This window comes from Dendropsophus ebraccatus, chromosome 10 (genome assembly GCF_027789765.1).
Source record: "Dendropsophus ebraccatus isolate aDenEbr1 chromosome 10, aDenEbr1.pat, whole genome shotgun sequence".
Lineage (NCBI taxonomy): Eukaryota > Metazoa > Chordata > Amphibia > Anura > Hylidae > Dendropsophus > Dendropsophus ebraccatus.
The window spans coordinates 17611213-17638400 of record NC_091463.1 but is presented as its reverse complement, the minus strand read 5'-3'; the positions used below and the strand labels follow the sequence as shown (position 1 = coordinate 17638400).

Below are 27188 nucleotides of genomic sequence, written 5' to 3'. Positions count from 1 at the left end.
ATCCTTTGATGGGCCCTCAGCTTTGAACCTGCACTAACACTGACTGACACGTCATTCTTACTGGTTCTTCATTGGTGGGCCCCCAGGATCATTTCTTCTGGTGGGCCCCAGATACCCCAGTCCGACACTGCTGCTCCGGGCCATGGATTCAACTACTAACCGCGCAGGAACAACGCAGAGGAGGGAGGTAAAAGACATACCTTCCTCCTCTGCACCCTGTGCACATTTGGGGGCTTAGTCTAACCTGCTGATAGTTCCCCTTTAAATTGCTGTAGGAGGCAAGTTCGCCATCATCAAAAAAAACCTAAAATTAGTGTGATACCATTTTCTTTCCATTTACTAAGGTCCATTTCAGCTTTAATTATTTCACATACTGAAATGTTGGCATTTTGGAGATTTCAAGACCATTTTTTTTTTTTATTCTTCTTTCTTAGATTTGCCGATCTCCAAACTTTTATTATTGCTTGAATGGTAGAGTACTTATATTGTTCTGCTCCTTCATATATACAGAGTGCGGACAGGATATCTGAGAGTTTTTGGTTATGAAGAAAGTGCTACCCAGAGTGTCATTGTGCCAAAGAAATTTAAGTTGTAATTTAAGGCAGTCAGGGCAGTTAACTCCACCTTTATTTATTGGAGCGTATAATAATATATCTGCTCTTGGTTCTTTGGTATTTGTGACTCCATATGTATCGCATCAAAATGGATTGGAATTTTTTATTTATTTTTTTAAACGAAATGGGCACAAAGATAGGTCCATAATACTGTGTCTACAGCTTGCCTGCTTGTTGACGGTTTCCAGAAGATATGGATTAAAAACAAACTGGACAGTAAGGCTTTATTCACACGTCCGTTGTTCTGTCCGGGCATGCAATTGTGGATAGAACATAGAACCTATGGTGTTCAATGGCCCCATTCACACATCCGTGATCCGTGCCACAAAAAAAAAGGACATGCTGTAATGCGGACCGCATCTTGCGGCACGGATCGCTACGCTAATGAAGCGTGAATTTAGTGCTCTGTGAAGCACGGAGCACTACAGATGCACATTTGTAGTGCGGTCCGCGGTCACGGGCTGCACTACAGATGTGTGAATGTAGCCTAAATGGTACAAAAAAATTAGAAAAATCTGGGTCTGACAATTGCAATTGATATGTTCTTGCAGTTCGGGGACCAGCATTGGAGTGAAGCATGTGTCTGGGCACGTAGCAGAGAATTCAGAACTGAAAAAGACATCTGTTTCCCGTGTGATGTCTCTGAGGAGCTCGGTAAGACCTGTAGGCAAGTGCTGAACATTATAATACCTGTCACTATTCTGTTACTGACAGATCTATCATATACCCGATCAGTGTCCATCAACTCAGGTCATGTGCTTTCCTGCTATAATATAAAAACCTGTTTGATTACTAGTTATGATGCCCAGCACAGAGCTCTGCATGCTGGGAGTTGTAGTTTCTTAACAGCTAGAAAAAAAAGAATGTCCTATGAGCGTCGGACTCATCTCTGGTGAGCGCGCACACGGCTTCCGACAGGGATTTCTTGGCGACAGGATGGGGACCGGGACTTAGGGGGATAAGTATAGGGGGCTCCACCGAGGGGTTCGGGCGGGTTTCACCCTGGCAGCCGGGGGGACATGTCCCCTTTAAAACTGGTTTTTATGTGATGATAAGGAGGAGGCTACTGGAAAATGATCTGTACATAATTACTGCCCAAGGTGACACCAATAGATAGAGGAGACAGTAGCAGCTCAGCCTCCCCCGACCTTTGCACAGGTCATATGTGTCTCATACAAGGAATCGGATTTGGGCAGCATGAATCACGGACAGGTTCCCTTATTACATTTGTGTATGAGTCACTGTCAAACGTTGCAGATGATCCATAGTTATGACACTGGCCGGTATGAACGGGAGCCATCACTGTGACGTCGGTGGATTCTCCTGCCGCACCGTCCTGGATCAATAGATTCTTTTACCTGTACAAAAATGCCAAGAGATGTATTAACCATTGCATCAGGAGGAGCAGTGACCACCATGACTCAGGTTCCTGTTCTCAGCTGCCTTCATGACTATCCTTCCTATGAAGTCGTTCACTTACATTAGCTGTAATGTCATACTTTCCCTACAATGCCGCAATCCTTGGTTGCACAACCCCTGTAGTGGCCAAAGTCATTGTGTAGCCCCGGCCTGACTCCCAAAATCAGTGGGTGGGCGTCTTCAAATACAGACCCCACAGTGATAAAGTGATGACATACCTTAGCAATATACTATCACTTACTAAACTGGGGAGGGGCCTTTAAAGGGAATATGTTAAGGCGAAATGATGGCGAAACGATCATCCATTACTCTCCCGTCCTCCTCATACACAAGACTGTGGCTTATCTCTCCCAGAACAAAGAGGCAGTCAGTGATTTTCCATCACCCCTGACCCCTGTCACCACCAGACTCCCATTTAAAGCTGTTATACAGGATTTCTTCCACAAACAGCGCCACCCTTGTCCTCAGTTTGGGTGTGGTATTGCAGATCAGTTCTATTGCAGTGAATTGAGCAGATTTGTAATACCACACACAACATGAGAACAGGGGTGGAGCTGTTGTTGTAATCCTGGTTAACCCCTTTATAGGACACGCCTTTATCCTTCTCACATTATTCTTATAGTACAAGACTGTCAAGTTTTTTATTTAAAGGAACAATTGACCTAAATAACCTAAACAACCTTCTTCTAATTGCAGCCCAGTGAAGTGGCTGGGGCAGTTCTACAGCACAGTCAACTTCACGCTCCTGTCCCTTTAAACCTTGTTTTCCAGCGTGCATTCTCACACTTCCGGGTTCCACTGACGTCACCCAGCAGGTATTTCCCCTCCCTTCACCAACCCGCTTCCTGTGTGGCAACGCATGCGCAGCTGGGACCTTTAAACGTGCGACTGGACGGGAATATCAAGTCCGGCTCCCTTCCCGGCCTAGTTGCAGTTTGTTTATATATCCTTCCGCTAAGGGGGACTTATTGACGTGCGCGTCATAGGAGCTCCTTCCCGACCTCCTTCCTGCCATTGAGGGTCCTTACAGGCGTCATGTTAGACGGCTTCTGCTCTCCTGTGGCACCTGACGCTTTTCTCTTCCCGTGTAGAGCCCGGTAAAGGGTGGGGTCACCGGAGGGGGCGCGCAAGGACACCGGTGATACGATTTCAAGATGGCTGCTGCGGAGACTGAGGGGGAGAACCGACTCTGAAAGAGGAAAACAACAATAACAAGGTGGAGAGCTGTTCTTGAGAGTCCTTGTGGGCAGGCTGGGCCGGTGTGTGGAGGCAGGAGGAGGTGTGAGGGGATGGGGGGCCATGTTTGGGGACGCCTGGGACCCTTCTCTGCCATATTGTCTTATATCTCTATGTTACCAGTGACCAAGGAGGGAGGGAGTGGGGGGGTATGGGGGGGGCTGGAAACTTCCGTGACCGCCAGCAGGATCCTGACCAACGTCTACGACAACGGCCGGTGGTAATCACACCCTCGTGGTGACCGTATCGATAATCCGCTAACGTTTTGCGATCAATGAAAATTTCATCTTGGAATTTTGTCGACGCGTTTTGTACCAAATTCTGGAAAATATATATATATATATTTTTTTTTTTTTTTTTTCAGGCATATAAGTAACATTTCTTTATATAGACTAAACCTTTTACCTTTCCAACACGTGCAAAACTACAACTCCGATCGTGACCTGATGGGAATTGTAGTCTTGCACAATGATTATGGATAAAGAATACGGACCAAAACGCGTGTAGTTTTCTTACAATTGTACTCTGCTGCCATGGCACCTTGTGTATTGTTACCTCTATGGCTCTGTATATGAATAGCACACGGCGGCCATACTGAGACAGGAAGTGTTGTCTGTTCTCGCCCTATTCTCACCCCTGTCTTCTCTCCATTATACAGGCAGATCTCAGGAAACCGTCGCCATCCAGAGGCCACCGTACAGGAACCGTCGTGACTCATCCTCCATTAATGTATTAGGATCAGACGACGAGTATCTGTGTAAGGATAATGCAGTGATACACACCGACACCCTCCCCCACACCCACCCTTCTTGGATTTACACTCGTGGCCATCAGACATGGAGTCTGAAGATTTCATCCCTCCTCCGGAGTGTCCTGTGTTTGAGCCGACTTGGGAAGAGTTTGCCGACCCGTTGGGTTACATCGCCCGCATCAGGCCTATTGCTGAGAAGTCTGGAATATGCAAAATCCGTCCGCCCGTGGTGAGTATCTGCTAACACCTGGCTACGTTCCCCGACTTTTCAGACTTACTACGTTCCCCTTATCTTAAAGGTTACATTTTCTTCAGAGCCCTGAGTGGTTTATGCTTATTTAGTTTGTTTTGTAACTTTATTCTACTGCATGTATGTGTAGGCCCTTAAAGGGGTATTCCTATCAGGATATTTGTGTCTGGGTCTCATCTCTGGGATCCACACCTATCCTGTAACTGAAGACTCTTGACCCCCTTTTTTTGTGATCGTAAAGGGCTGTTTAGAGATGAGCGAATCGGGTTCGAGTCCTTCCGAACCCCAACGTTCGGTATTTGATTAGCTGGGGCTGTTGAATTTGGATAAAGCTCTAAGGTTGTCTGGGAAAACATGGATACAGCCAATGACTATATCCATGATTTCCACGTAGCCTTAGGGCTTTATCCAACTTCAGCAGCCACCGCTAATCACATGCCGATCGTTGGGGTTCGGATGGACTCGAGCATGCTCCAGGTTCGCTCATCTCTAAGGCTGTTCCTTTATCAGGACATGTGTATCTGAGAGAGTTGGGTCTCCTCCTTGGAATCCACACCTATCCTGAGATTAAGGACCCTTGGCCCCCTCCTTGTCATCGTTGGAGCTAACTGAATTCCAGGATATGCCATAAATATCTGATAGGTGCTGGTCCTACCTCCGGATCGAGGCCCCACCTTTCCCAGCCCCCTACAGCCTGCTTTCATCCACTTCTGGTCAGGGGACTGAAAGCAACTGGACATGGAACCCAGACTTTTTGGACGTGGTGCACCCCCACTTCTGCCGATTGTGGTCAGGAAGGCAGAAACGGCCAAGCCACCAGTTGTACACAGTTTGCATAACACCCATTGACATGAATGTGAGTTTCTGTAACGGCTAGCCAGCTGTGCTAGTTACATAAAGTGCCATGTTTGCCTGTATTTGGCTTCATATCTCTGGTGGACAAGAGCAGACTGTAGGAGGAGGGAGGGGGGGTCTTGATCCATATCTGGCACCTGCATATGTCAAACATTTACGGCATACGTTAAGGGGCCATAGATGTCCAGATGGGAATACCCCTTTAGTTTCAGAGCGAAAGTGAGTGATGCGGCGGGGCTGCAGAACTTGGATAAAGCTCTAAGGTTGTCTGGAAAACATGGATACAGCCAATGACTATATTCATGATTTCCACATAGCCTTAGGGCTTTATCCAACTTCAGCAGCCACCGCTAATCAAATGCCGAACGTTCGGGTTCGGATGGACTTGAGCATGCTCCAGGTTCGCTTATCTCTAGTGATGACCAATATGGCAGCCATTACAGCTCCCATAGGGTTGCTGCCCAGTTTTCTCAGATTTCCCACCAGTCATACATGTGTTCTGCCTCCCACCACCATCACATTACTAAATCAGGCTTGGTTCACACAATATGCCTCATCGCAGTTCTGTGGCAAGTACACCAGGGCAGCGCTTGTAGTCGGATGGTACGTGGGGGGTGCAGCGCTTTGCTTTGAGGCAGTGGTAAAATATTACCACCTTACTGTTACAACATGTAAATCCAGCCTAAGTAGGTAGATCTGCTTCTCAAGAAATGGCCAAGCTAAGTAACTCAGTTAATAGTGGCAGCCATCTTTGCCATCTGGGCAGCTCTGAAGTGGTGGTAGTGCTGGTAGCAGATATTTTCATGTGTAGGAGGACAATAGGCATTGTTGAGAGTCATAATTGGGTCACCCAGCTTTCCCAAAATTGGCTAAAAGATCTAGGCCTTTATTATACTTAATAACAGTTGTTCAGCGGCTTCCTCTGCTATATTGGTGTAATGGCCGCCCACGCCTGTTATATGGCCTCTGTCTACGTAAATTCTGTCTTTCACACGAGGCTTGCAGTTGCAGACAGACACCCTAGGCCGCTCTCCTTTTATTATCCTCTAACCCTAGAAGAGCAGACAACTCCATGAGATGACTACACGCTACAGTCCAGCTCCCCTCCCCCCTCCTTGTCACCACTATACACACCTCATATTGTATGACATGGCTTCTAAGTGAGCGGCTTTGTCAGCAGAGCTGCAGGAGGGGGGGCTGCCCCGGGCAACATGGCAGCACCGTCCGTGGCCCTCATCCAGCCTGAGGACACAAGCCAAATCTTGCTCTATTCACTCACTTTTTTTTTTTTTTTTGCCACTTATATACTTGTCGGCTCTTAAGACGCAAGATTTGAAGTAGTAAAACTAGTTGTCTTGGACGGAGCAGCCGTGTAATATGTTGAGGGGGATGGGCCTGGAGGGGGCCCTAAAGAGCTGATTGTGTTCCCTGATGATCGTCCATAGTGCAGGTGTGGAGTAGCACAAGGTTATCTGTACACCGGGGGACGCTCTCATGTATGGTGCAGACACGCCTCTGTTGGGAGGCAGACACCATGACTGTCCATTATCTGGATCATCCTTTCTCACGTAAGCAGTGAAATTTGAAGATCTGCTTTACTGCAGCAAACACTGACTGGGGCCTACACTGAATCACTGCCCTGGGTGACGTCGATGAAGCGTTGTGCAATCCTGGACTTGCTATCGATTTAAGGGGACATGAGCTGAAAGTGACTTGCGTCCCCTCAGTGGCTGTGTGGTCGCCCTCCCCTGTATATACGGGGACCATTCGTTTGCTGCTTAATAGAAAGCATCCAACCGGCAGTAAATTTACCCTTACATGGACAAAGTAGATACATTGCCTGACCCTAACCCCCCCCCCCAACTCTTTATAGTTGCTATAAAATGATCAGGTATATAGGGGGCACTTTGGCTAGTTTGAGGGGATGTGTGTATTGTGGCGGTTGTATGTGTACACCATAGCTGGCTTGCACCACATCGAACCAGTCTTAACATTGTAGCTTGGGCAGAACCTGCGGTGTTGTATGAATAAGACTAAATGCATAAGTGCCTCCCAGTATTATAAGGCTGACCTGTGTTATATCTACCCACTGCTTTTGGTGGGAATATACACTCTCTAATTCACAATATGAGTTTTTAAAGGGGTTATCCAGTGCTACAAAAACATGGCCACATTCCCCCTCTCTTGTCTCCAGTTCAGGTGTGGTTTGCAATTAAGCTCCATTTACTTCAATGGTACTGAGTTTGAAACCTCAATCTGGAGACGAGAGGGGGAAAGTGGCCATGTTTTTGTAGCGCTGGATAACCCTTTTAAGGTGAAAAGTTCTTCACGTGCATTGTATGTATGCTGGAATAAGTGACATGTTGCACCTTGTTAGGGAGTAGGAGATGCCCTGATGCTAAAAATACGCCACATCAGCAATGTAATGCAGGGGCGTCACGGCCCTCCAGCTGTTGCAAAACTACAGTTCCCATCATGCTGAAGCTTCGGCTGTCCAGGCATGATGGGAGTTGTGGTTATCAGCTGTAGGGTAACAGTTTGAGATGTGCTGTGATGGTAAGGCTGCTGGGAGAATGTCATGGCAAGGATAACAGGTTATGTTTTATATATAATCCTGTAAACTACTGAATACTTAATGATATGAACATATATCTACAATTTATTGTTACACTGGCAAGGGACAGTACGGATGTGTTTGTACGTATGTACATATATATCTCACGCAAGCATCGTATGCATACTTTTAGCAGTGCTGTGTAATATGGCATCTTGTGGGAAAAAAAAAAAGTTCTCTATTTCAGGTGGAACGAGGTGGGTTGGACATCTGTATCTTCAGGCTGCCGCCTTGCCCCCAGAATGATTGACCACTGTTTCACATAGTAATCCTGCACAGCTGAAGATGAGGCAGCTGTCAATCATTCTGGAAAGGTGGGAAGTGGCCTGAAGATGCAGCAGCAAGAGAGCAGGGTGGGAGCTAACGACGTCTCCGACCCGCCTCTGTATAGATGCTTATGTGATATACACTTATTCCTGCTGTCAGTTTCCCTTTAAAAAGCAGCATAAACCTAACTAAAGGCCCTATTCCACGGGCCGTCTAGAGGAGCAAACAAGCGCTCTCAGCGCTCGTTTGCTCCTCATTCCCCGCTCGCTGCCGCTGCTCTTCATCGCGGGTGAGTGCGGGAGAGGCGGCGGGGAGCTTTGGGGGGGGGGGGGGTTTCCCGGGTGATCGCTGATCGTCCGGGCAGCCCATAGGATACAGCAGCGTCTGCTGCCGATGCTCCTATTCAACGGAGCGACGGCAGCAGATCGCTGCTATATCAGCTGCTATAACATGTTGAAAAACAAGCGCCTGCAACGATCAGCCGGCATGGCCGAATACAGACGATAATCGCTCAGTGGAATAGGGCCTTAACCTAATCCCTTCATGAACGTAACCTTCAGGGCACTTTGACGTGCTTTGGAAATGCAGAGAAGTTTCTTAGCAGTTTCCACTGAATCTGAACTGTATCCTTCGGGGCTTTAAACTTCCCCTTTTAAGTCACTGGTGCGAAAATCCACACAGTGCATCATTTTCCACCCAGATTCTTTTTTTTTTTTTTTTTTTGCAATGTCCTGCTTAATGTTACCGTCCTTTCCGGTGCCGTAGGACACCGTGGCTTTTCCTAATGCAAATCTGTGACTTGGCTGAACAGGATGGCAGTATCTTACAAGAGTCACCTGAGTGTTCAGCAGGTCAGTCTACTTCCCCCGCTTACAGTCTGATGTAAAACAAGTAATAAGTACATCATAAAGCAGACCTTGCTCACACAATGGGTCAACCTGTATATCCGTCTTCTGTCCGGTGAGCAGAAGATGGCTGTATCGCTACAGCAGCGCAGCGGTGTGTAAATGTTTGCACTACTGTACTGACCATTCCGGAGCTCCTGGTATCATGATACATGTTGCCAGGAGGTCTGTGACTGTTCTGTAGCACATTATCCACACACGGACCATCACAGGACATGTGACTGTCCCCTAAGACTGTGTGCACACATGGTGGTTATACGGCTGCAGCAGATTCCCCTCAGTCTCCATGCAGAATGATGGCGTGCTGGATATGGTCACTGCCTCTGACTACCCTCCACGCTGCTCTCGGGATTTTTCAGGGTGTAGACGAATATTGTGAAAGTCCCTTCAGCTCCGGGCTAAAGCACCAGAACTGCGACCTCTGTCCCACACAGGATGTCAGGCGCTTCTGCCTGTTGCTCAAATTGGTTGGGCCGCAGTCTGCGCTGACAATGTTATAAGAAAGGGTGAAGGACCTTCAGTGCTTATAGGAGGAGAAAACTGGACTCTCCCATTGTAATACACTGCTCTGTTTCTGTAATTCCCGTGTAGGTGTATGGAGCAGTCGCCACTCCATTTAAAAACAAAAAAACCTTTCCCACCACAGTTGTGGTGACCCTAGCAGTCAGACACCAATGGAGGTAACTTCTACACCTTATACAGCGGGTGGATGATAAATGGGTTATGCTCAAGGTGATCAGAGATCACCAAAGAGACCCATATGTTGTACACAGGACCTGAATTTGCAGACTTAAGGGATTATCCAGGATTTGAAAAAAGTGCAACTACTTTCTTGCCAAAACAGCGCCACCCCTGTCCTCAGGTTGTGTGTGGTATTACTTCATTGGAACAGAGCTGCAAACGCCAAACTGAAGACCAGAGTGGGGCTGTTACTGTTATCCAGGACATGTTTTTTTACACCTGGATAACACTTAGTACAAGGGCAGAAATGTATTGCAAGTGTCTGATGGCAGATTTAAAACTAAAGTTCTTTATGGAAGTGAGTGATCTACCAGGTGGAGGGGCCTGTGGCGTCAGTATATGGAGTGTAGATCCAGCCAATCACCACCATGTTCTTCCTCCATCTGTCTGGCTTAAACACCATAGCCATTAGATTGTGCCTGGATCCTCTCATAACTGATGGAATCTTCTGATTCTATCCTACAGGGCCCTTAACACGGGCTGATTATCGTGCAAAAACGAACGAAAATTTGCTCGTATGTCGTTGATCGCATCTTATGAGCTGACCTCAAAATCGATAATCGTTCTGAAGTCTTTCAGTGTAAGCCCTCATCGTTCACAGTATATAGATATGAACAGAATTGCAATCATTCATGGTGTATATGTGAACGCAATTGCATTCATACTTACATGACTACCATCTGATTAACAACTTTTCGTTGCGATTTTTCGTCTTGTCTAGACGCCTGTTGCTTAAAGGAAAACCACTTGTTCGCTACACGAGCGCCTAAGCAATTTATCTTGACATGTAAAAGGACCCTGAAGTCTTCTCTCCGGCTCCGCACCCTCTAATTACAGTGTGAAGGAGTGTCCGTGTTGTCAGACGTCCCACTATTGTCTGCTTTTTCCTTTTGGGAATAGTAATGGGTGGCTGCAGCACCGCAGTTACCATCTGCTGTGTTGTACTTTGTCAGGCGCAGTCCAATATTTCTACACTAGGGGGCAGAGTGGCTCACTAGTAGAAAGCTAGTACCCTGTAATGTAAACTTGTTGATGTGCTGTGCAGTTACCACTTGCCTTTCATATACTTGTAACCTGTAACCAATAACTTTACCATATTCCTTTACTCTCCAGGACTGGCAGCCGCCATTTGCTGTTGAAGTTGATAACTTCCATTTCACTCCACGTATTCAGAGACTAAATGAATTAGAGGTGAGTCGGAAGGTTTAAAGGGATTGTTTAAGTAAAGGCCTTGTTACACAGGCCGATCATCAGGCGAATGAGCATTTGCAGAGACCATGGGCCCGTGTCTGCTGATCGCTTTGCCAACTCTTCTCCCTGGGTAAGTGACGGTAATGGCTGCGTGATAGAGTTGTGTAAAGAGCAATCAAAAGACTTTTGAAAGTGTACCTGTCATGATGTACGCTGACCTGATCAGTGTGCAGTCCACTTTGCCACTGGATGACAATGACCTTATTGGATCAGAGTGGGGCTTGTGCACAGTACTGGCGTGGTCATATCCATGGCTAGTAAAATGGATTGCACGCCAATCAGGTCAGTGTACATCAAGAAGTTTTCTGCCATATACAAAGGGACGTTAAGTTCACTGAATGTGCTCTGGGTGCCATATTACAAATCTGTGCAGCTTGCAAGTTGATGCTATAACCTTTTATATGGCTTGGCTTTTATTTAAAAGATGTGCAGTTAGGGCCCTATTACACAGAGTGCACTTAAGTCGATTCTCACTCACTAGAGCAATAGAGACCACTATGGCCTCTTTTGGTCCTCACCTATAATTGTCTGTCGATGACCGTATCACTACATGTAATAGCGATGCATGGCCAACTGCTGTCCATTGTGTAGACTGTATACATTACCTTTTCATGCTCCAGGTGTTCTGCTTGCTTCCTGGAACCGCCGCTGTAGATTCAGAGGGGGTCTCTGAATGGACAGGCTGCTCAGCCAATCACAGGCCACAGCAGTGCTGTCCAGTAGTTGGTTGAGCGGCCTGTCAGTTCAGAGACCCGCTCTGAAGCTACAGTGGTGGTTTTGATAAGTGATCAGAGTGTAGGAAGGTAATGTATATAGTTTAGGGCAGATTAGGGCTAACTATCATTGAGCCGTTTAATACCCTTAGTGATAGAGCATCATGGTGCGTTTACACAGGCAGATTTATCTGACAGATTTTTGAAGCCAAATGCAGGAACAGAACATTAACAGGGAACGGGTCATAAAGGAAAGACTGAGATTTCTCCTTTTTTCAAATCCATTCCTGGTTTTGGCTTCCAAAATCTGTCAGATAAATCTGCCTGTGTAAACTCACCATCAGTCAGTCTAGCAGATTATTGATCGGGCTGTTATTGGAGCATAGACAGTGACTACAAAGCTTGCAGTATTCCTTCCACACTTGTATTGAGTCTGTTTGTGGGTAAGCCGTACAAGGAAGTGTGGTGACTCAGTTTCATGAGGACATAATAAATAAAAGCATTGTTCCTTTATAACTGCACATTATATTAAACTTGTCTCTTATTAATTAATTTTCAGGCGGAAACCAGAGTCAAGCTAAATTACTTGGACCAAATTGCCAAGTTCTGGGAGATCCAGGGATCATCGCTGAAAATTCCCAATGTAGAGCGAAGAATCCTGGACTTGTATAGCCTCAACAAGGTGACCTGTTATGTTTACTAGAGATGAGCGCAACTGGAAAATGCTCAGGTCCGATACTGGTGGCTGAAGAAGCTGGATGCAGCCCTAGGGAGTCCGGGAAAACATCGATACAGCCTATGGTCTACAACTATATCCATGTTTTTCAGGCTCCCTAGGGCTGCATCCAGCTTCCTCCACCAGTATTCAAATGCCAAACAATCGGACTTGAGTACGCTCAGGTTACACTCTGTTTACATTATGCCTAGACCTGCTATGCGAATATCCTTTATGGTGTAAAATCTCATGTCTGTACATCTCATCGATGCAGATCGTACAGGAGGAGGGCGGCTACGAACCAATTTGCAGAGAACGGCGATGGGCTCGAGTGGCACAACGCATGGGGTATCCCTCAGGAAAAAACCTCGGCTCCCTGTTGAGATCCCATTACGAGCGCATTATTTACCCATTTCATATGTACCAGTCAGGAGCAAATTTGGTGGTAAGATTCTCAGTGTTTCAAACACTGATCCTGCACCGAGGTATGAGGCTTTTCTCCCTTTACATTTGGAGTATTTTAAATACAGGATTGCGGTGAGCGACCACGTTACGACAGTGAAGAGAAAGATAAGGAATACAAACCTCATAGTATACCACTGCGGCAGTCTGTCCAACCTTCCAAAATCACCAGCTACGGACGACGAGCCAAACGTCTGACTCAGGAGGTGAGAACCACAGTCTTCTCCATACTCTGAACCGTTCTTTCACTCATGCCATATTCTCATACCTCATGTCTTCATTTAATCGGCAGATGGCTCTGTGTATTGCAGTAGGTGTCCTTTATCAGGATGGTGTGTTTAGGAGGCTGTGAGGAAGGTTTCAGAGAGCCTGTCCTCCATAGGCTCTCCAGTCTCATGTATATTATTCTCTTCTCCCCTTGTCATTTCATGCAGGATCCTGACAGCTCAGATCCTGCCTCTCAAAGTTCCTCTCGGCCCCCAGAACCATCACCACCCTGGGTATATGGTCTTGTGTGTTTCCATTATGTGTGACCTTCTTATATAGTGTATAAGACTGCATGTGTAACTCTCTGCTTGTGTCCTGTCTATTGTAAGACGTCTCACCTAACCTTGTGCTGTTACCCTCTCACGTGTGTAGATTTAGTCATTGGGTGCCCATTCACTCTCCTCTTTCCGCTCTTCCTCACCATTCTCCTCTTTGTAATGTATCTTCACGTTTTTTGTTTCTCCTATTTCTTTCTCCAGCCAGAGCCCACTGAAGAAGATATTGAAAAGAACCCAGAGCTGAAAAAGCTTCAGATTTATGGTGCTGGCCCCAAAATGATGGGACTTGGATTAATGGCAAAAGATAAAAATCTTCGGAAAAAAGGTAAGCAAGATGGGGTCGTCCTAGACAGACTTGTTGAGCAATTCTCCTGCAGTCCTGATCAGCTAAAGTCATGACATCCCCCATGGTGCTATGGTGCCCTATGTCTGCTCAGATGGTGGCCAGAGAGTCTTTAGGATTGGACATTGATTTTGAAGTCCTCAAAAGCATTAGTTGGGGTTTTAAAGTGTAAAAGAAATCTGTTCCCCTCCCAGCTCTGTCATGTGACCGAGACAGCTGGGAGTTGAACGCATTGCAGCCTGGTCATATTTACCCCTATTTACCTGATCAAAAGGTTTGATCAATCGGGGTTTGAGTGTCCAGACCACGATTGATGTGCCTTTCCCATCATACCTGGTCAGCTAAAGCTTTACCTGTCAAGTATGATGGGATAAGTAGTTCTGTAACAGCTGGAGGACAGAAGGTTCCCTATCCTGGCTGTATACCCTTACAACAAAACTACAACTTTTGTTGTGTGTTTTTTTTTTTTTTTTTTATTTCTTATTTTTGTATCTGTAATATTTGCCACTGAGTGCCATTTCTCTTACAGATAGTGATATTCCGGAATGCCCGCCAACGCTGGTGGTGAAGGAGGAGGTGACTGTAGATATAAAAGCAGAGCCTGGCGAACACCATCCATATATAAAGCGGGAGCGGTCCCTCAGCCCTGAACCATGCACCAAGATGACTATGAGGCTTCGAAGGAATAATAGCAGTACCCAGTTCGTAAGTTCATTTGGCTGTTTTTAAAGACGACTCTTTATGACATACATATGCCCTAACAAGAGTATATAGCAAAGGGTGGTCCTCCAAGGATTAATGTAAGGTCAGGTTCACATTTCTACCTGGTGTCAGAGTTCCTTTTGTTTTGAAGTATGTGAGCAATTTATTTTTATTTTATTTATTTTTTTTGTCCGTTCAAATTCTGTAAAATGAATGGACACCGGATGGAAACACTTTATTGAAGTCAAAGAGATCACTAGAGTTTCCATCAGAATCATCCAGCGCCCATTATTGGACACATTGTCCAGCACCATTCCATGGCACTAAATAGAGCCCTGGTGGAAGTGAACATAACCTACGTCATATCAGAGGGTCTCTGTACGTTATTCCTTTAGCAGCAGCGCCAGTTTGCTGAAGGGACGGCCGCCAGGACCACCAAACAGTCACTTTGGCCACTTACTGTCCTTACGTTGCGTCCTTTCACTTCCAATACAGGTGGATACCTATGTCTGTCGAATTTGTTCCCGTGGAGATGATGATGAAAAGTTACTACTATGTGATGGGTGTGATGACAACTATCATACATTCTGTTTACTGCCTCCACTACCAGAACCTCCGAAAGGCATCTGGCACTGTCCCAAGTGTGTCATTGCAGTAAGTAAAGCGGGGAAGCCTCTTCTCAGTACTCCTCCCAACCTACCATTACTTTAGACATGTGATTTTCTTTTTTATTTATTCTTTTTTTTCTTCTTACTTTTTCTCTAGGAATGTAGAAGACCCCCTGAAGCTTTTGGGTTTGAACAGGCAACTCGAGAGTATACATTACAGAGCTTTGGTGAAATGGCAGACACATTCAAGGCGGATTACTTCAACATGCCTGTTCACGTAAGTTTTCCCTTTGGTTTTACACTCACACAGACCTAATGTTGAACACCGATTTGTTTCAGGAAGTTACTGCTTTCACAAATAGATGTTTACCCTGAAGCTTACACTGGCACTGTTCACACATGACCTGGAAACATTGATTTACAAGAATGATAACAGGTTGCATAAAATATTACTTTCTGTCTGTGCACATTGTCTAATTGTCAGTGCAGACTACGCTCTAGGTCAGGAGTGTCAAACTGTGGCCCTCTGGCTGTTGCAAAACCACAGTTCCCTTTGTGCCTGAACAGCCAATGTTTGTCTTCGGCTGTCCAGGCGTTCTGGATGCTTGTTGTGTTACTTATGGTTTTGCAACAGCTGGAGAGGTGTAAGCTTGACACCCATGTTATACCTTTACCTTAGGGTGGTAGCGCAGTGTTTGATCACACTGTTATTTACGTGTAGACTAAATATTGGGCTGTGGTCCTCAAGACTTATCAGACTTGCTCAATTCTTTCTGATGCCAGTTGTGTAAATGTGCTTCTTTTTGGTCGGCAGATGGTTCCCACAGAGCTGGTGGAGAAGGAGTTCTGGCGCCTGGTGAACAGTATAGAAGAGGATGTGACTGTACAGTATGGGGCAGACATCCACTCCAAAGAGTTTGGCAGTGGTTTCCCAATGCTTGATGGCAAAACAGAGTTGACTCCGGAGGAGGAGGTGATTGCTTCATTTATCCCTTTTACATCAGTTCTACCGATCTGTATGGTTTGTTCTTTTCAAACTCCCTCCCCCCCCCCCCCCCCCCCCTCTCTCTCTCCTTCTTCCTTTTAGACATATGCTACAAGTGGCTGGAACTTGAATGTCATGCCGGTGCTGGAGCAGTCTGTTCTGTGTCACATCAATGCTGACATCTCTGGGATGAAGGTGCCCTGGCTGTATGTGGGCATGGTTTTCTCTGCCTTCTGTTGGCATATTGAGGATCACTGGAGCTATTCTATCAACTACCTTCACTGGTAAGGCATGTTCCCGCCATAGCAAAGCCTTCCATTGATACATACTGGAAGTTATTTGTCTGATCTTGTAGTAATAAGGGGAATCTAGTGGAGCAGGGCTCAGACATGCATGTTGCTGCTCCATACAGTCTATCAATGCGCTGTACTTGGCTATCTCCATCTGTCCCATAGAGCAGCAGCATGCGTTCCTGACTGCCACTTTCCCTACGTGAACTGTATTCTTTTGTTGGATTAAACCTCTGCCATCCTGTTTTTTTTCCAGGGGAGAACCTAAGACCTGGTATGGGGTGCCATCCTCTGCTGCTGAACAACTTGAAGAGGTTATGAAGAAGTTGACTCCAGAACTCTTTGAAAGTCAGCCCGATCTCCTCCACCAGCTGGTCACACTGATGAACCCCAACACCCTAATGGCTCATGGGGTGCCGGTTAGTTATCTTACATCTTCCTTTATAAGTCTGACCTTTTATTCTGTTACCTTTCTAGTCATACTAACTTGTTGCTCTCCTTTTAGGTTGTGCGGACAAACCAATGTGCCGGGGAGTTTGTAATTACGTTTCCTAGAGCTTATCACAGTGGTTTCAACCAGGGGTACAACTTTGCTGAGGCGGTGAATTTCTGCACTGCTGACTGGGTGAGTACCTCATCACAATGTCTCCAGGCTAAACCTGCAGTACAAAGCATTAAAGTGACTCTGTAGCCACTGTGAACCCCCTCCCCCCAAACTACTTATACCTTGTTGTAGCTTAGGCGAAGTCCTTTCTGGTGGTATGTTTTGTAAAGCAGGTTAGGCTTTTATGAGGCAGAAAATCCAATCTGTGGCTCGTCCGAGAGCGTCACTAAACAGGGCGTGGAAGACTGGCAGAGGAGACTCCACAGAGGCGGCGTGGACCCGGCCATGTCACTACAGCGGCGCCGGAGCTCAAAAAAATGCTGCATGCACATTCACATGGAACCCTGTAAAGTTGGGCAGGGGGAGACTACCAGCAACACCACAAAGGCGGCGCTACACTAGGGCACGAACGCTCTCGGCCTGCCTCTTAGACACGGCAGCCCTGCTACTATAAATGGATTTTCTGCCTCATGAAAGCCTAACCTGCTTTACATAATACCACCAGAAAGGACTTCTCCTAAGCTACAACAAGGTATAAGTAGATTGGGGGGGGGGGTTCAGTGGCCACAGAGTCGCTTTTAACATGGTAAAAGGTGAAGATCAGAGCATTATGCTTATAGCTTATGTTCAGCCCAGTAATAAAACTGTAAAGGCTATGGACATTTGGCCAGACTGAAATTATTGAATAGTAAATGTAAAGGTGTCTGTAGCTTATAGGTATATTCCCATCTTGGCTTATCTCCTATACATGGGTTAGGGGATAGCCAGCTGATCGCTGGGGGTCTAACCACAAGAACCCTGACCCAATAGTCCCTGCAATAACTGGTGTGCTACACTCTTATTTATTCTCTATGGCAGCTAAGTGTTCAATTGTTAAAAATAGGCAGACGCAGGTGTGCTGAGGTCTTTATTCATTGCGTCTGTTCTTGGGATCAGTGGAGGTCCTAATGGTTGGACCCCTAGTATTTAGCTTATCCCATATGCTATGGGATGGGAGTACTCCTTAAAAGGCCAGTGTAGGCCATTGTAAAACAGTGTCTTGGCAATTTACAATTTATAAGTTCTATCCAGGTTTTTTCCAATTTAGTCTTACAAAGCGTTTGTCTTAACTTTTAGCTCCCAGCTGGCCGAAAATGTATTGAGCACTATCGAAGGCTCCGACGATATTGTGTCTTCTCGCACGAAGAGCTGATTTGCAAGATGGCAGCGTGTCCCGAGAGACTAGACCTTAGTTTAGCTGCTGCAGTGCACAAGGAGATGCTTATTCTGGTGCAGGAAGAGCGGAGGCTACGCAAGTCACTGATGGAACGAGGGATTACAGAGGCAGAGCGGGAGGCTTTTGAGTTGCTCCCTGATGATGAAAGGCAATGTCAGAAGTGCAAGACTACCTGCTTTCTATCTGCATTGGCATGCTATAACTGTCCCCAAGGCCTTGTGTGCCTGTATCACATTGACGACTTGTGTCAGTGCCCACCAGCTCGCCAGTATCTCAGGTAAGGCTGGAACATTTAGACCGGAGAGGAACCTTCTGCCCTCCAGCTAAAACTACAATTCCCATCATGCCTGGACAACCAAAGCGTTAGGTTCAGCTGTTCAGACACTAAGGGAACTGTAGTTTTACAACAGCTTAAGGGCCGAAGGTTCCCCATCCCAGGTTTAGAGAATTTTGTGCAGTCAAATAGTCTGGATCCTAATGGGACACAGCAGTAATGTGTTCTGTATTAAATGATCACACATTATAGGTACCGCTATACACTTGATGAGCTGCCAGCCATGTTATACAAGTTAAAAATTCGGGCAGAATCCTTTGACACCTGGGCAAACAAAGTACGTCGAGCCTTGGAGCTGCAGAATGGGGCTAAGATAGGTGAGATTTGATGTGCTATTACCACTCTGACTTTCCACCTGCAGCTGTCTTCATTGTCTTAACTTGCCTCCATTTTTCATTTGTTTTCACAGAGCTGGAACAACTACAAGTACTCGCAAAAGAAGCGTCGGACAAGAGGTTTGCCGAGAATGACATGCTCCAGGAACTCAAGGGCACCATCAAAGAGGCCGAAGCTTGCATTAGCGAGGCTCAGAAAGTTCTCGCTGATCCCAAACCTTCAGGGTAGGTTTTCATAAATTACGTTTGTCAATGAATCAAGTAAACGTGTCATCAGGGAGGCAGCAGGGTCTATCATGGGTTTCTACATTAGAAGACAAGATCAGAATGTTTTTTTTCTTGTCTACTAGTGAAACTCTTGCATTGTTTATGATTTTCAGGAGCAACTCTACAGTAATGTCTCTGGACAGTTTGCATAAGCTTATACAACGTATCCAAGCTCTTCCATGTGCGCTGGATCAGCTGTCGTCACTACAGGTAAATATACAGTTCTCCTCTACCCTGCTTCACGCAGTGTTACTTGAGCGTCGTGCAGGACGTAACGCGTGTTACATCTCCTCAGGAACTACTGGAACAGGCTGAAGTCTTACAGAAAGAGGCAAAGAATTGCTTACAGTCTCTCCCAGACAGCGCACCTCAGATGCGGGAAATATTAGAGCGCTGTGGTGCTCTCGGCGTTCAGTTACCTGAAGCTGTACAGCTGGCAAGACATTTGCGTCAAGGGCAGTGGTTATCGCGGGTACAAGCTGCACTAGTTGCGGGGCGTTCAGGAACACTCCAAGAGATGCGTATTTTGTTACAAGAAGCTGGTGAAGTGGCGGAGAGCCCTGCAGTGGAAAAGGCTCGTAGTGAGCTGAAGGAACTGATCTCCATCGCTCTCCGCTGGGAAGAAAAGGCTCAGATGTGCTTAGAAGCAAGGTGACTTTTACTTTATATTGGGTGACCTATTCTAGTGGTAAGTCTTATCAGCCCTTTATTTCATATAGGTTTGCTAATGTTTTAGGCAGAAGCATCCTCCTGCTACCCTGGAGGCGATCATAAAGGAAGCCGAGAACATTCCAGTACAACTTCCTAATACACTAAGCCTGAAAGAGGCCCTGTGCAAGGCCCGAGCCTGGAGTGCCGACGTGGATGAGATTCAGGTCAGACAACATTTGGATCAACATTTTATAAGTTAGTCCCGTGAAAGTTTAAGGTGCACCTCTTAAAGTTGTTTCACACAGTCTTCAGCTCCAGTGTGGACACAGTTCTGTGCAGTGTATTTTTTTTAAACTGGTAGTTCACCAAATTTTTATTATTTTTTCAGATTAACTGGTGACAGATTTGTAATTTTACTTCGTTAAAAAATCTCCACTCTTCCAGTACTTATGAGCTGCTGTATGTCCTGCAGGAAGTGGTGTATTCTTTCCAGTTTGGAGAGTATTTCTGTGGGGATCTTCTACTGCTCTGGACAGTTCCTGACATGGTTAGAAGTGGGAGCAGAGAGCACTGTCAGAATGGAAAGAATCCACCGCTTCCTGCAGGACATACAGCAGCTGATAAGTAGACCTGGAACATTTTTTTTAATAGAAGTAAATTACAACTCTTCCACTCTCTGGTGCTGGTTGATTTGAAAGGGCTTTTTGGTCAAGTACCCTTTTAAGATGACTTGTACACTGAACACACTCTGTGTTGTATAGTTTCCTCCACTACACAACAGCTCAACATGGAATCCGCACTGGAGGTGAAGGTCACATGGCATACATTTTGGAAGTATATGTTTTAAGTTATCTAGCCACTTTGGGAATGACTGTCTGTGCACAATATCTTGCTGCTGTGTTTATATCACATTTCAGCAGTAGTAGTGGCAGTTCTATGAGCTGCTCTTGCTGAACTTGTCTGTGAAAACTTATCACGGCCTTATGTGATTCCTACAATAAATTAGAGATGACCACCCCCCCCCCCCTTTCCCGCGAGCCACACAGCCATTTTAGCAATAGTCAATGAGCTGTAATTCCCTCAGAACAAGTCCTGATCACAGTCGGTAAGCTGCCGTACACTGAGCCAGTAATAAGCTTATTCACTGCATGGCCTTTCCTGAAAATCACTATAAACTGTAATACCGGAGAATTGGATTAGTGCTGGTGTCCGACCAGCTGTGGAATGACTGTGCCCTGCTGACATCTTTGTGTTTTTTTTATAGAGTGGAGATCACTACCCTTGTCTGGATGACCTGGAGGGTCTGGTCGCTGTGGGTCGTGACCTTCCCGTGAAGATGGATGAACTGCATCAGCTGGAAGTGCAAGTGGCTGCGGCTCATTCCTGGAGGGACAAGGCAACTAAGACTTTCCTGAAGAAGAACTCGTGTTATACCCTTCTAGAGGTGATTACACCAAGAACAGGGAAATTGGCCTAAACTCAGGTCTAGCTAAGTTATCCAGTTAAGCGTTAGGGGTTATAATTAGAGATGAGCGAACAGAGTTCGGGTTCGAGTCCATCTGAACTTGAATGTTCGGTATTTGATTAGCGGGGGCTGCTGAACTTTGATAAAGTTCTAAGGTTGCCTGGAAAACATGGATACAGCCAATGACTATATCCATGATTTCCACATAGCCTTAGGGCTTTATCCAACTTCAGCAGCCACCGCTAATCAAATGCCGAACGCTTGGGTTCGGATGGAGTCGAGCGTGCTCCAGGTTCTCTCATCTCTAGTTATAATGAAAAATTGGTAGTCTTGTATATGTAAACTCTCATCTGAAGTAGAATTGATGGCCTATCCTCAAGATAAGACATCAGTAATTGTTGGGGTTCCACTCTCCCGTTCAAACAGCTGATTGATATTGATGATTTATAAGGATATTTTATAAGGTTATTCTTGGTGTCTGCTCTTTTTCCATAATCTGTGGAGCTCTTACTGTGGCCCAGTATGTGGAAAGGTAACTTTTTTGTCTCTTGCAGGTGCTGTGCCCGAGTGCAGATGTTTTGTCTGGTACCGGCAAAAGGTCCCAGTGGAGGAAAGAGAGAGAACTTGGCTTGTATCAGTCTGATATAGAAAGCCTGGGGTTATCTGCACAAGATCTGCGGGATCCTGGATGCATTGTGAGTAAAGCTTCGCCATACACAATCAATATGTCTGCCAATACTCCTTATTACCCATGAGTGCTTGGCTCTGCCGGGGTTCATGAGACTTAATTGGGGGAGGGGGATGGGGTGAGCCTCTGCCTGATCTCCCAAAACCTTTGATAGTGTTTTGTACTAACTCTTGTCCATCCTTTCAGGTCCTGGCCTTTAAAGAAGGGGAGCAGAAGGAAAAAGCTGGCATCCTCAGACTACGGACTATGAATTCCTCCCTGGAGAGAGGTTGTGTCTGTGTGTGCGGAGAGCCTCCAGGAGAGCTAATGCTGCGCTGTGAGCTTTGCCAGGACATGTTTCATGGGCTGTGTGTGCCCGGCCCCAGGCTGTCTGCTCATCGTGGGGCGCACACTTCTCCATCTCTGGCTTGGTGGGAATGGGACAGTCGATTTTTGTGCCCACTCTGTGTGCGCTCGCGGCGGCCTCGGCTTCAGACTATACTTTCTCTGTTGGTTGCTCTTCAGAAGTTGTCAGTGCGCTTACCGGAAGGAGAAGCACTACAATGTTTGACAGAAAGAGCAATGAGCTGGCAGGATCGAGCTCGTAGGGTACTGGCAACACCAGAAATATCTAATGCTGCTACAACCCTGGCGGAGAAAAGACAGCGGGTACAAAATTATAAGGACCCACAGGCACTGAGGGAGACGACTCGCAATGAACAGAATCCTGTAAGTAGTATTATGGGCATTCTTAAAGAGGACCTGTCACCCCCCCCCCCACCCCCCCGACCGGGTCCCTCTTCCTGAGCCGGTGGGGTGACTGAGATTTCAGCGCCCGAAGCCCGTCGCACACGCTCACAGGAGAGTCAGATGCCCATAGAGACTGACGGAGCATCAGACTCCCCATTCATTCTCTATGGGCACCGGACTCTCCTGTGAGCGCGCGCGCCAGGCTTCGGGCGCTGAAATCTTTTGGGAGCCTGTCATGTGTAGCTCATAAACCAAGACATGTTCCAATGTGGCACCAATCTGACTCCGGCCACTGCAGCACTTTAGTACCACCTCTGCTCTGTTACACCATTTGTTTTTCGATGTCACTATGGTGTTCATGCTGCCCTGTCATACGGTTCAGTGTGGAGGATGGGGAGATTTCTCTGTTAGGCATATACAGGGCAGTGTGTAATGGTGCATTTACACAGACAGGTTTATCTGACAGATTTTTGAAGCCAAAGCCAGGAATTGATTTGAAAAGAGGAGAAATCTCACTCTTTTTCCTTTATGACCTGTTCTCTGTTTATACTCTGTTCCTGGGTTTGGCTTCAAAAATCTGTCAGATAAATCTGTGTAAACGCACCCTAACAATCCATTGTTGCAGGATGGCTGTAAGTCTTCATTAATTGGCAGAATAAATCTTGTGGGATATTCTCCTCCTAAGAATGGGATATCTTGCCCATCCAGTACAGAGCGCTGTCTCCCTTTATGCCTTCCACATAACTTCCCTTACTGTCATTAAGAACAGCACCTCTCCTGTCCTTAGACTGTGGGGTTTTGAAGTTCTGTTCCATTGACAGATGGAGTTGTAATACCACACAGAAGCCAAGGACAGGGGTGGTGCTTTTTTGAAAGAAGGTAGCTATATATTTTTATTTTATTTTTGTTTGCCGTACACATTAGACACTAGTTGGCCAAACCCCTCGGCTCTCCCCAACAGTCAGTCAGAAAGCAGTATCTGTTTGGATTTCACCTGCCTGATACTTTTGTTCTTGGGGATGTAAGTCATCACCATAGGCATCTTTTAGCCTCTTACTTCAGCTTTAAGCCATGCAAACTCATTCTTTTGTCTAACATTAAAATGTCCTGTGATCAGTCAGCTGGAGCCAAGTAGCCCATGGAGTATAAATGGCTTCCTGTGAGAATGCAGACTGCTTCCCTGTAGATTTATCGTTGTCTGGACGAGAACGCCACTGCACAAACTGGGCCAGAATCTAGTGACCCTGACATGTACCCATGTGTGTATACCGCTGATAAAATTACATCTTACTGTTTCCACACAGGTCCCCCATGAGAATGGAGATGGTCATTCAGAGAACGGCACATGTGCAATGCCAGGTAACTGAACCTCATGTATCCTCTGTGGTGACACGGCAGTGGTGGATGTGCCGTAATAATTGCCTATGCCTCCTCCTTCCAGATCTAGATGCAATGGCAGCTCTGCTCCCTCGTATTGACAGGACGCCAGTTCTAGATATTTCTATTGGGTCTCGAGCTCTGCTGGAGGACCTCATGTTGGAAGGGGACCTACTTGAAGTGACACTTGAAGAAGAAGTTAGTATTTGGAGGCTAATACAAGCATCACAGACACCGCCGGTGGAGCGGCTAAGGACCCTGATAGAGGTAACGTGGGTCTTTATGTGAAATTGGATAATATTGGCATCTAGGTTGGTTAGGTCCCATTCATGTAGGCCAAAGGTTATATAGGTATATATCATAATATACTTATGGCTGGCCCATGGAGTCTAAGGGTGTGACCTTGGCCTATTACTAGTGACTTCATGATCTCTTACTGATCGGCTCTCGTGTGTTTGTCTATATCGCCTTAGCTAGTTCTGTGTTAGTGACTGCCGCTTGCTTTAAAGGATTCCACTATCCAGAAATGGATATCAATGTGCCTGTTCCCTAACAGATAGAACGATGCGAACGAAGAAGCAGTCGACTGAAAGGAAAAGACCAGGAAAAGAAGAAAAAGCGGAGGAGTGAGAGGGTAGAGGGTGGTCTCCTGCCCTCTACACTCCAGAAAGAAGAGCTGGGACCAAAGAGAAGCCGCAGTGACCGATCTCAGGACGTGACGGCCGAGAAGGAGAGTCCGAGGAAAATTGGTGCTGAAAGTAATCAGAATGGTGAGGTGAGTAAAGGATTGTGGGAGACTTGTTCCATTGTTCCTTAGCGCAGTAATCCAAGATGGTTGATACTACAGAGAAGACTCCTGTTTTCATGCTGACTGCCATTGCCCCTATTTTATGCTCCCTGGCTTCATATCCTGCCATGCCAGATCTTTCATTAAGTAGAACTTGATCGGTCGAGACTGGTAGGATGGTGAGAAGCTGAAGGGGACCACCATAATGACTCGAGTCCTGTTCCCCTTTTGTTTTATAAGTATTGAAGCTTCTGTCTTAAAGGGGTTATCCTGGAAAACAGCTTTTATCCTCACTTTGTGCCCGGTATCGCGGCTTGGTTCCTTTTGAAGTGAATGGAGCAGAGTTGTAATACCACACACATTCTGAGGACAGGGGTGATGCTGTTTGTGGAAGAAAGCAGCCATGATTCTGATTCTGCATAAGCTTAATTTCAGTTCACATTTGCAGGATCCTAGTAGGACAAAATACTGCATGAAGCTTTGTTTTATTTATATGGATCCTGTGGTGGAATCCCTATAGAAGTGGAGTGTAGCCTTGTACTGCTTGCAGGATGTAGACAATGTCACTGACTGCAAGCAGAGAACTTATATGAAGTAAATCACAATGTATATTGGCTGCAGGGTTCTACAGTGATGGCTGTAGAGCCCTTTCATGCTTTGCATACCCAAGTGATCAATCTGGCAGTGAAATAGACCAGACTCTCAGGCATGTGACACTAATTCTCCTTTCTTTTTGCTTAGCAGCGCTTGTGACATTCAGCATGATGACCTGACACTATATGAATTGGGACAGTAACACTCCCCACCAGACATGAGTCTTACCTCGCTGAAGGATGGTTAGAAGCAGCTGTAGGGGGTGTCGAGACCTGGAAACCCCTCTACCTCTTACACAGCATTCTCTGTTCTACACACACTCGTCTCCTGGAAAAGGAGGGGAGACTTCTTTCTGGGGACACCTAGTGGATACTGGTGCTACTTCCTCATGACAGACTGCAAAACTCTGCATACAAGACTCTAGGATCCCGAGAACGTCTCTTCCTCCTCTTGCTGATGTCAAGCAAATAACTCCAGTTTGGAGACAAGATGCAAGTTTTTGCCATAGATCCTGCAGGGTGAGGGCCCGCCCTGACAAGCATGTGCACCTGACCAATACCAGTGTCTGGTGCGCATAGGGACGAGGGACTTCTCTGTCAGTAAGGAAGCTATAACAGTGGTTGGGCGGGGGCACACCTTTTTATTTATTCCCTTCTCCTTGTGGTTTATAGTTTCACTAACTGCCCGGCTTCCCTCCTGTTTCACCCAGTAGTTCAGGATCCAGGGGGCGCTCTGCACTTCCCATCCCTGTAAAACATGTTCACTTTGTTGAGAACACTTTGTTTAAAAAAATGGAAAAAAAAAAGAATTTCTAGAAAATGTAAAAATGGAAAAAAAAAATTCCCTGAAGACTCCATTCTGGAGAGTTATCTTTTCTGACATGTAGAAATAAAGGTAGAGGTTTTTGGATGCTGTCTCTCTGTTGGCTTTACCAGGTAAATGCTGCTGTTTTATACCTCAGTGTTGTGGAGCAGGACTGCGGGCCTCTGTGACTTTGGGTCAGGCCAGTAGGATTTAATCTATTACTGGAAGTATTGCTTTATTAGGTTTGGTCCTTTTTTTATAGGTGAAATTATTTTTTTTTTATCATAGTTATGTCAAAATCACTTCTGCTCCTTGAATAGTCCATTATCCCGAGAATGTGGTTCTGTCTTTTCGGTGGATCATTACAATGGTAATACTAGAGATGAGCAAATCGATTATCTAAACCAGGAATGGGGAACCTTTGCCCCTCCAGCTGTTGCAAAACTACAATTCCTGGAGTGGTAGTTTATCCTGTTACAACAGCACTAAAATGAGTCCGATTTTGAAAAAATTAGCTTGGTCATTGGGGCCCAAACTAGCTGAAGCACAAAGGGTATAAAGACTTCGGCCCCCCCCCCCCCCCCTTAGAGTACAGTGGTACTGATAAATATGGACTGTGCTGCTTGCACTGTCTTTATAAATCATTTTTATGATATGTGAAACCTACTTTGAAAGACGTGTATGTGTAGGCTGCTCTGTAGATTGATAATGCTTTTGCCCACCCTGTTCTATTATTAAGAAAAGCTGTGAGTAGGTGGGAGAAGTAGGGTGAGTGAAATAGACTTGGATGTTCTAGCATCTTTTATTCCTACTGAAAACAATTCTAAGCTGAGAAAAGCATAGAAAAGTCTTCTACATCGTGGTCCTCACACGCACTCTGAGGTATTGACAGGTAACACCCATAGAGGCTGTGCTGCCCCCCCCTAATAATGCCAGCCACCTGAACCACTTCTCACTGTATTGATCTGTCCTCTGCCAGCAGGAAGTTGTGCTGTGTACACATAAAACTATTGGGTGTTGTTACTATTGACAGCACGAATGGCGCAGCAGGAGCAATTGTAAGGGGAGAGC

General features: G+C 46.0%; 1 protein-coding gene across 1 annotated transcript; it reads left to right on the top strand.

The window, feature by feature from the left end:
• Nucleotides 1-2953: 2953 nt before the first annotated feature.
• On the top strand, nucleotides 2954-26222 carry LOC138766302 (lysine-specific demethylase 5C-like). Its single transcript, XM_069943800.1, has 28 exons — nucleotides 2954-3249; nucleotides 3928-4249; nucleotides 10766-10843; nucleotides 12176-12298; nucleotides 12606-12776; nucleotides 12862-12999; nucleotides 13228-13293; nucleotides 13540-13663; nucleotides 14211-14386; nucleotides 14879-15037; nucleotides 15149-15268; nucleotides 15806-15964; nucleotides 16079-16260; nucleotides 16523-16685; nucleotides 16772-16891; nucleotides 17987-18363; nucleotides 18613-18737; nucleotides 18830-18980; nucleotides 19136-19232; nucleotides 19318-19673; nucleotides 19759-19897; nucleotides 20938-21117; nucleotides 21693-21833; nucleotides 22013-22534; nucleotides 23860-23914; nucleotides 23997-24199; nucleotides 24489-24702; nucleotides 25461-26222. Exons 2-28 carry the CDS (start codon nucleotides 4106-4108, stop codon nucleotides 25490-25492), a joined length of 4515 nt encoding a protein of 1504 aa, XP_069799901.1. The 5' UTR covers nucleotides 2954-3249; nucleotides 3928-4105; the 3' UTR covers nucleotides 25493-26222.
• Nucleotides 26223-27188: the final 966 nt, after the last annotated feature.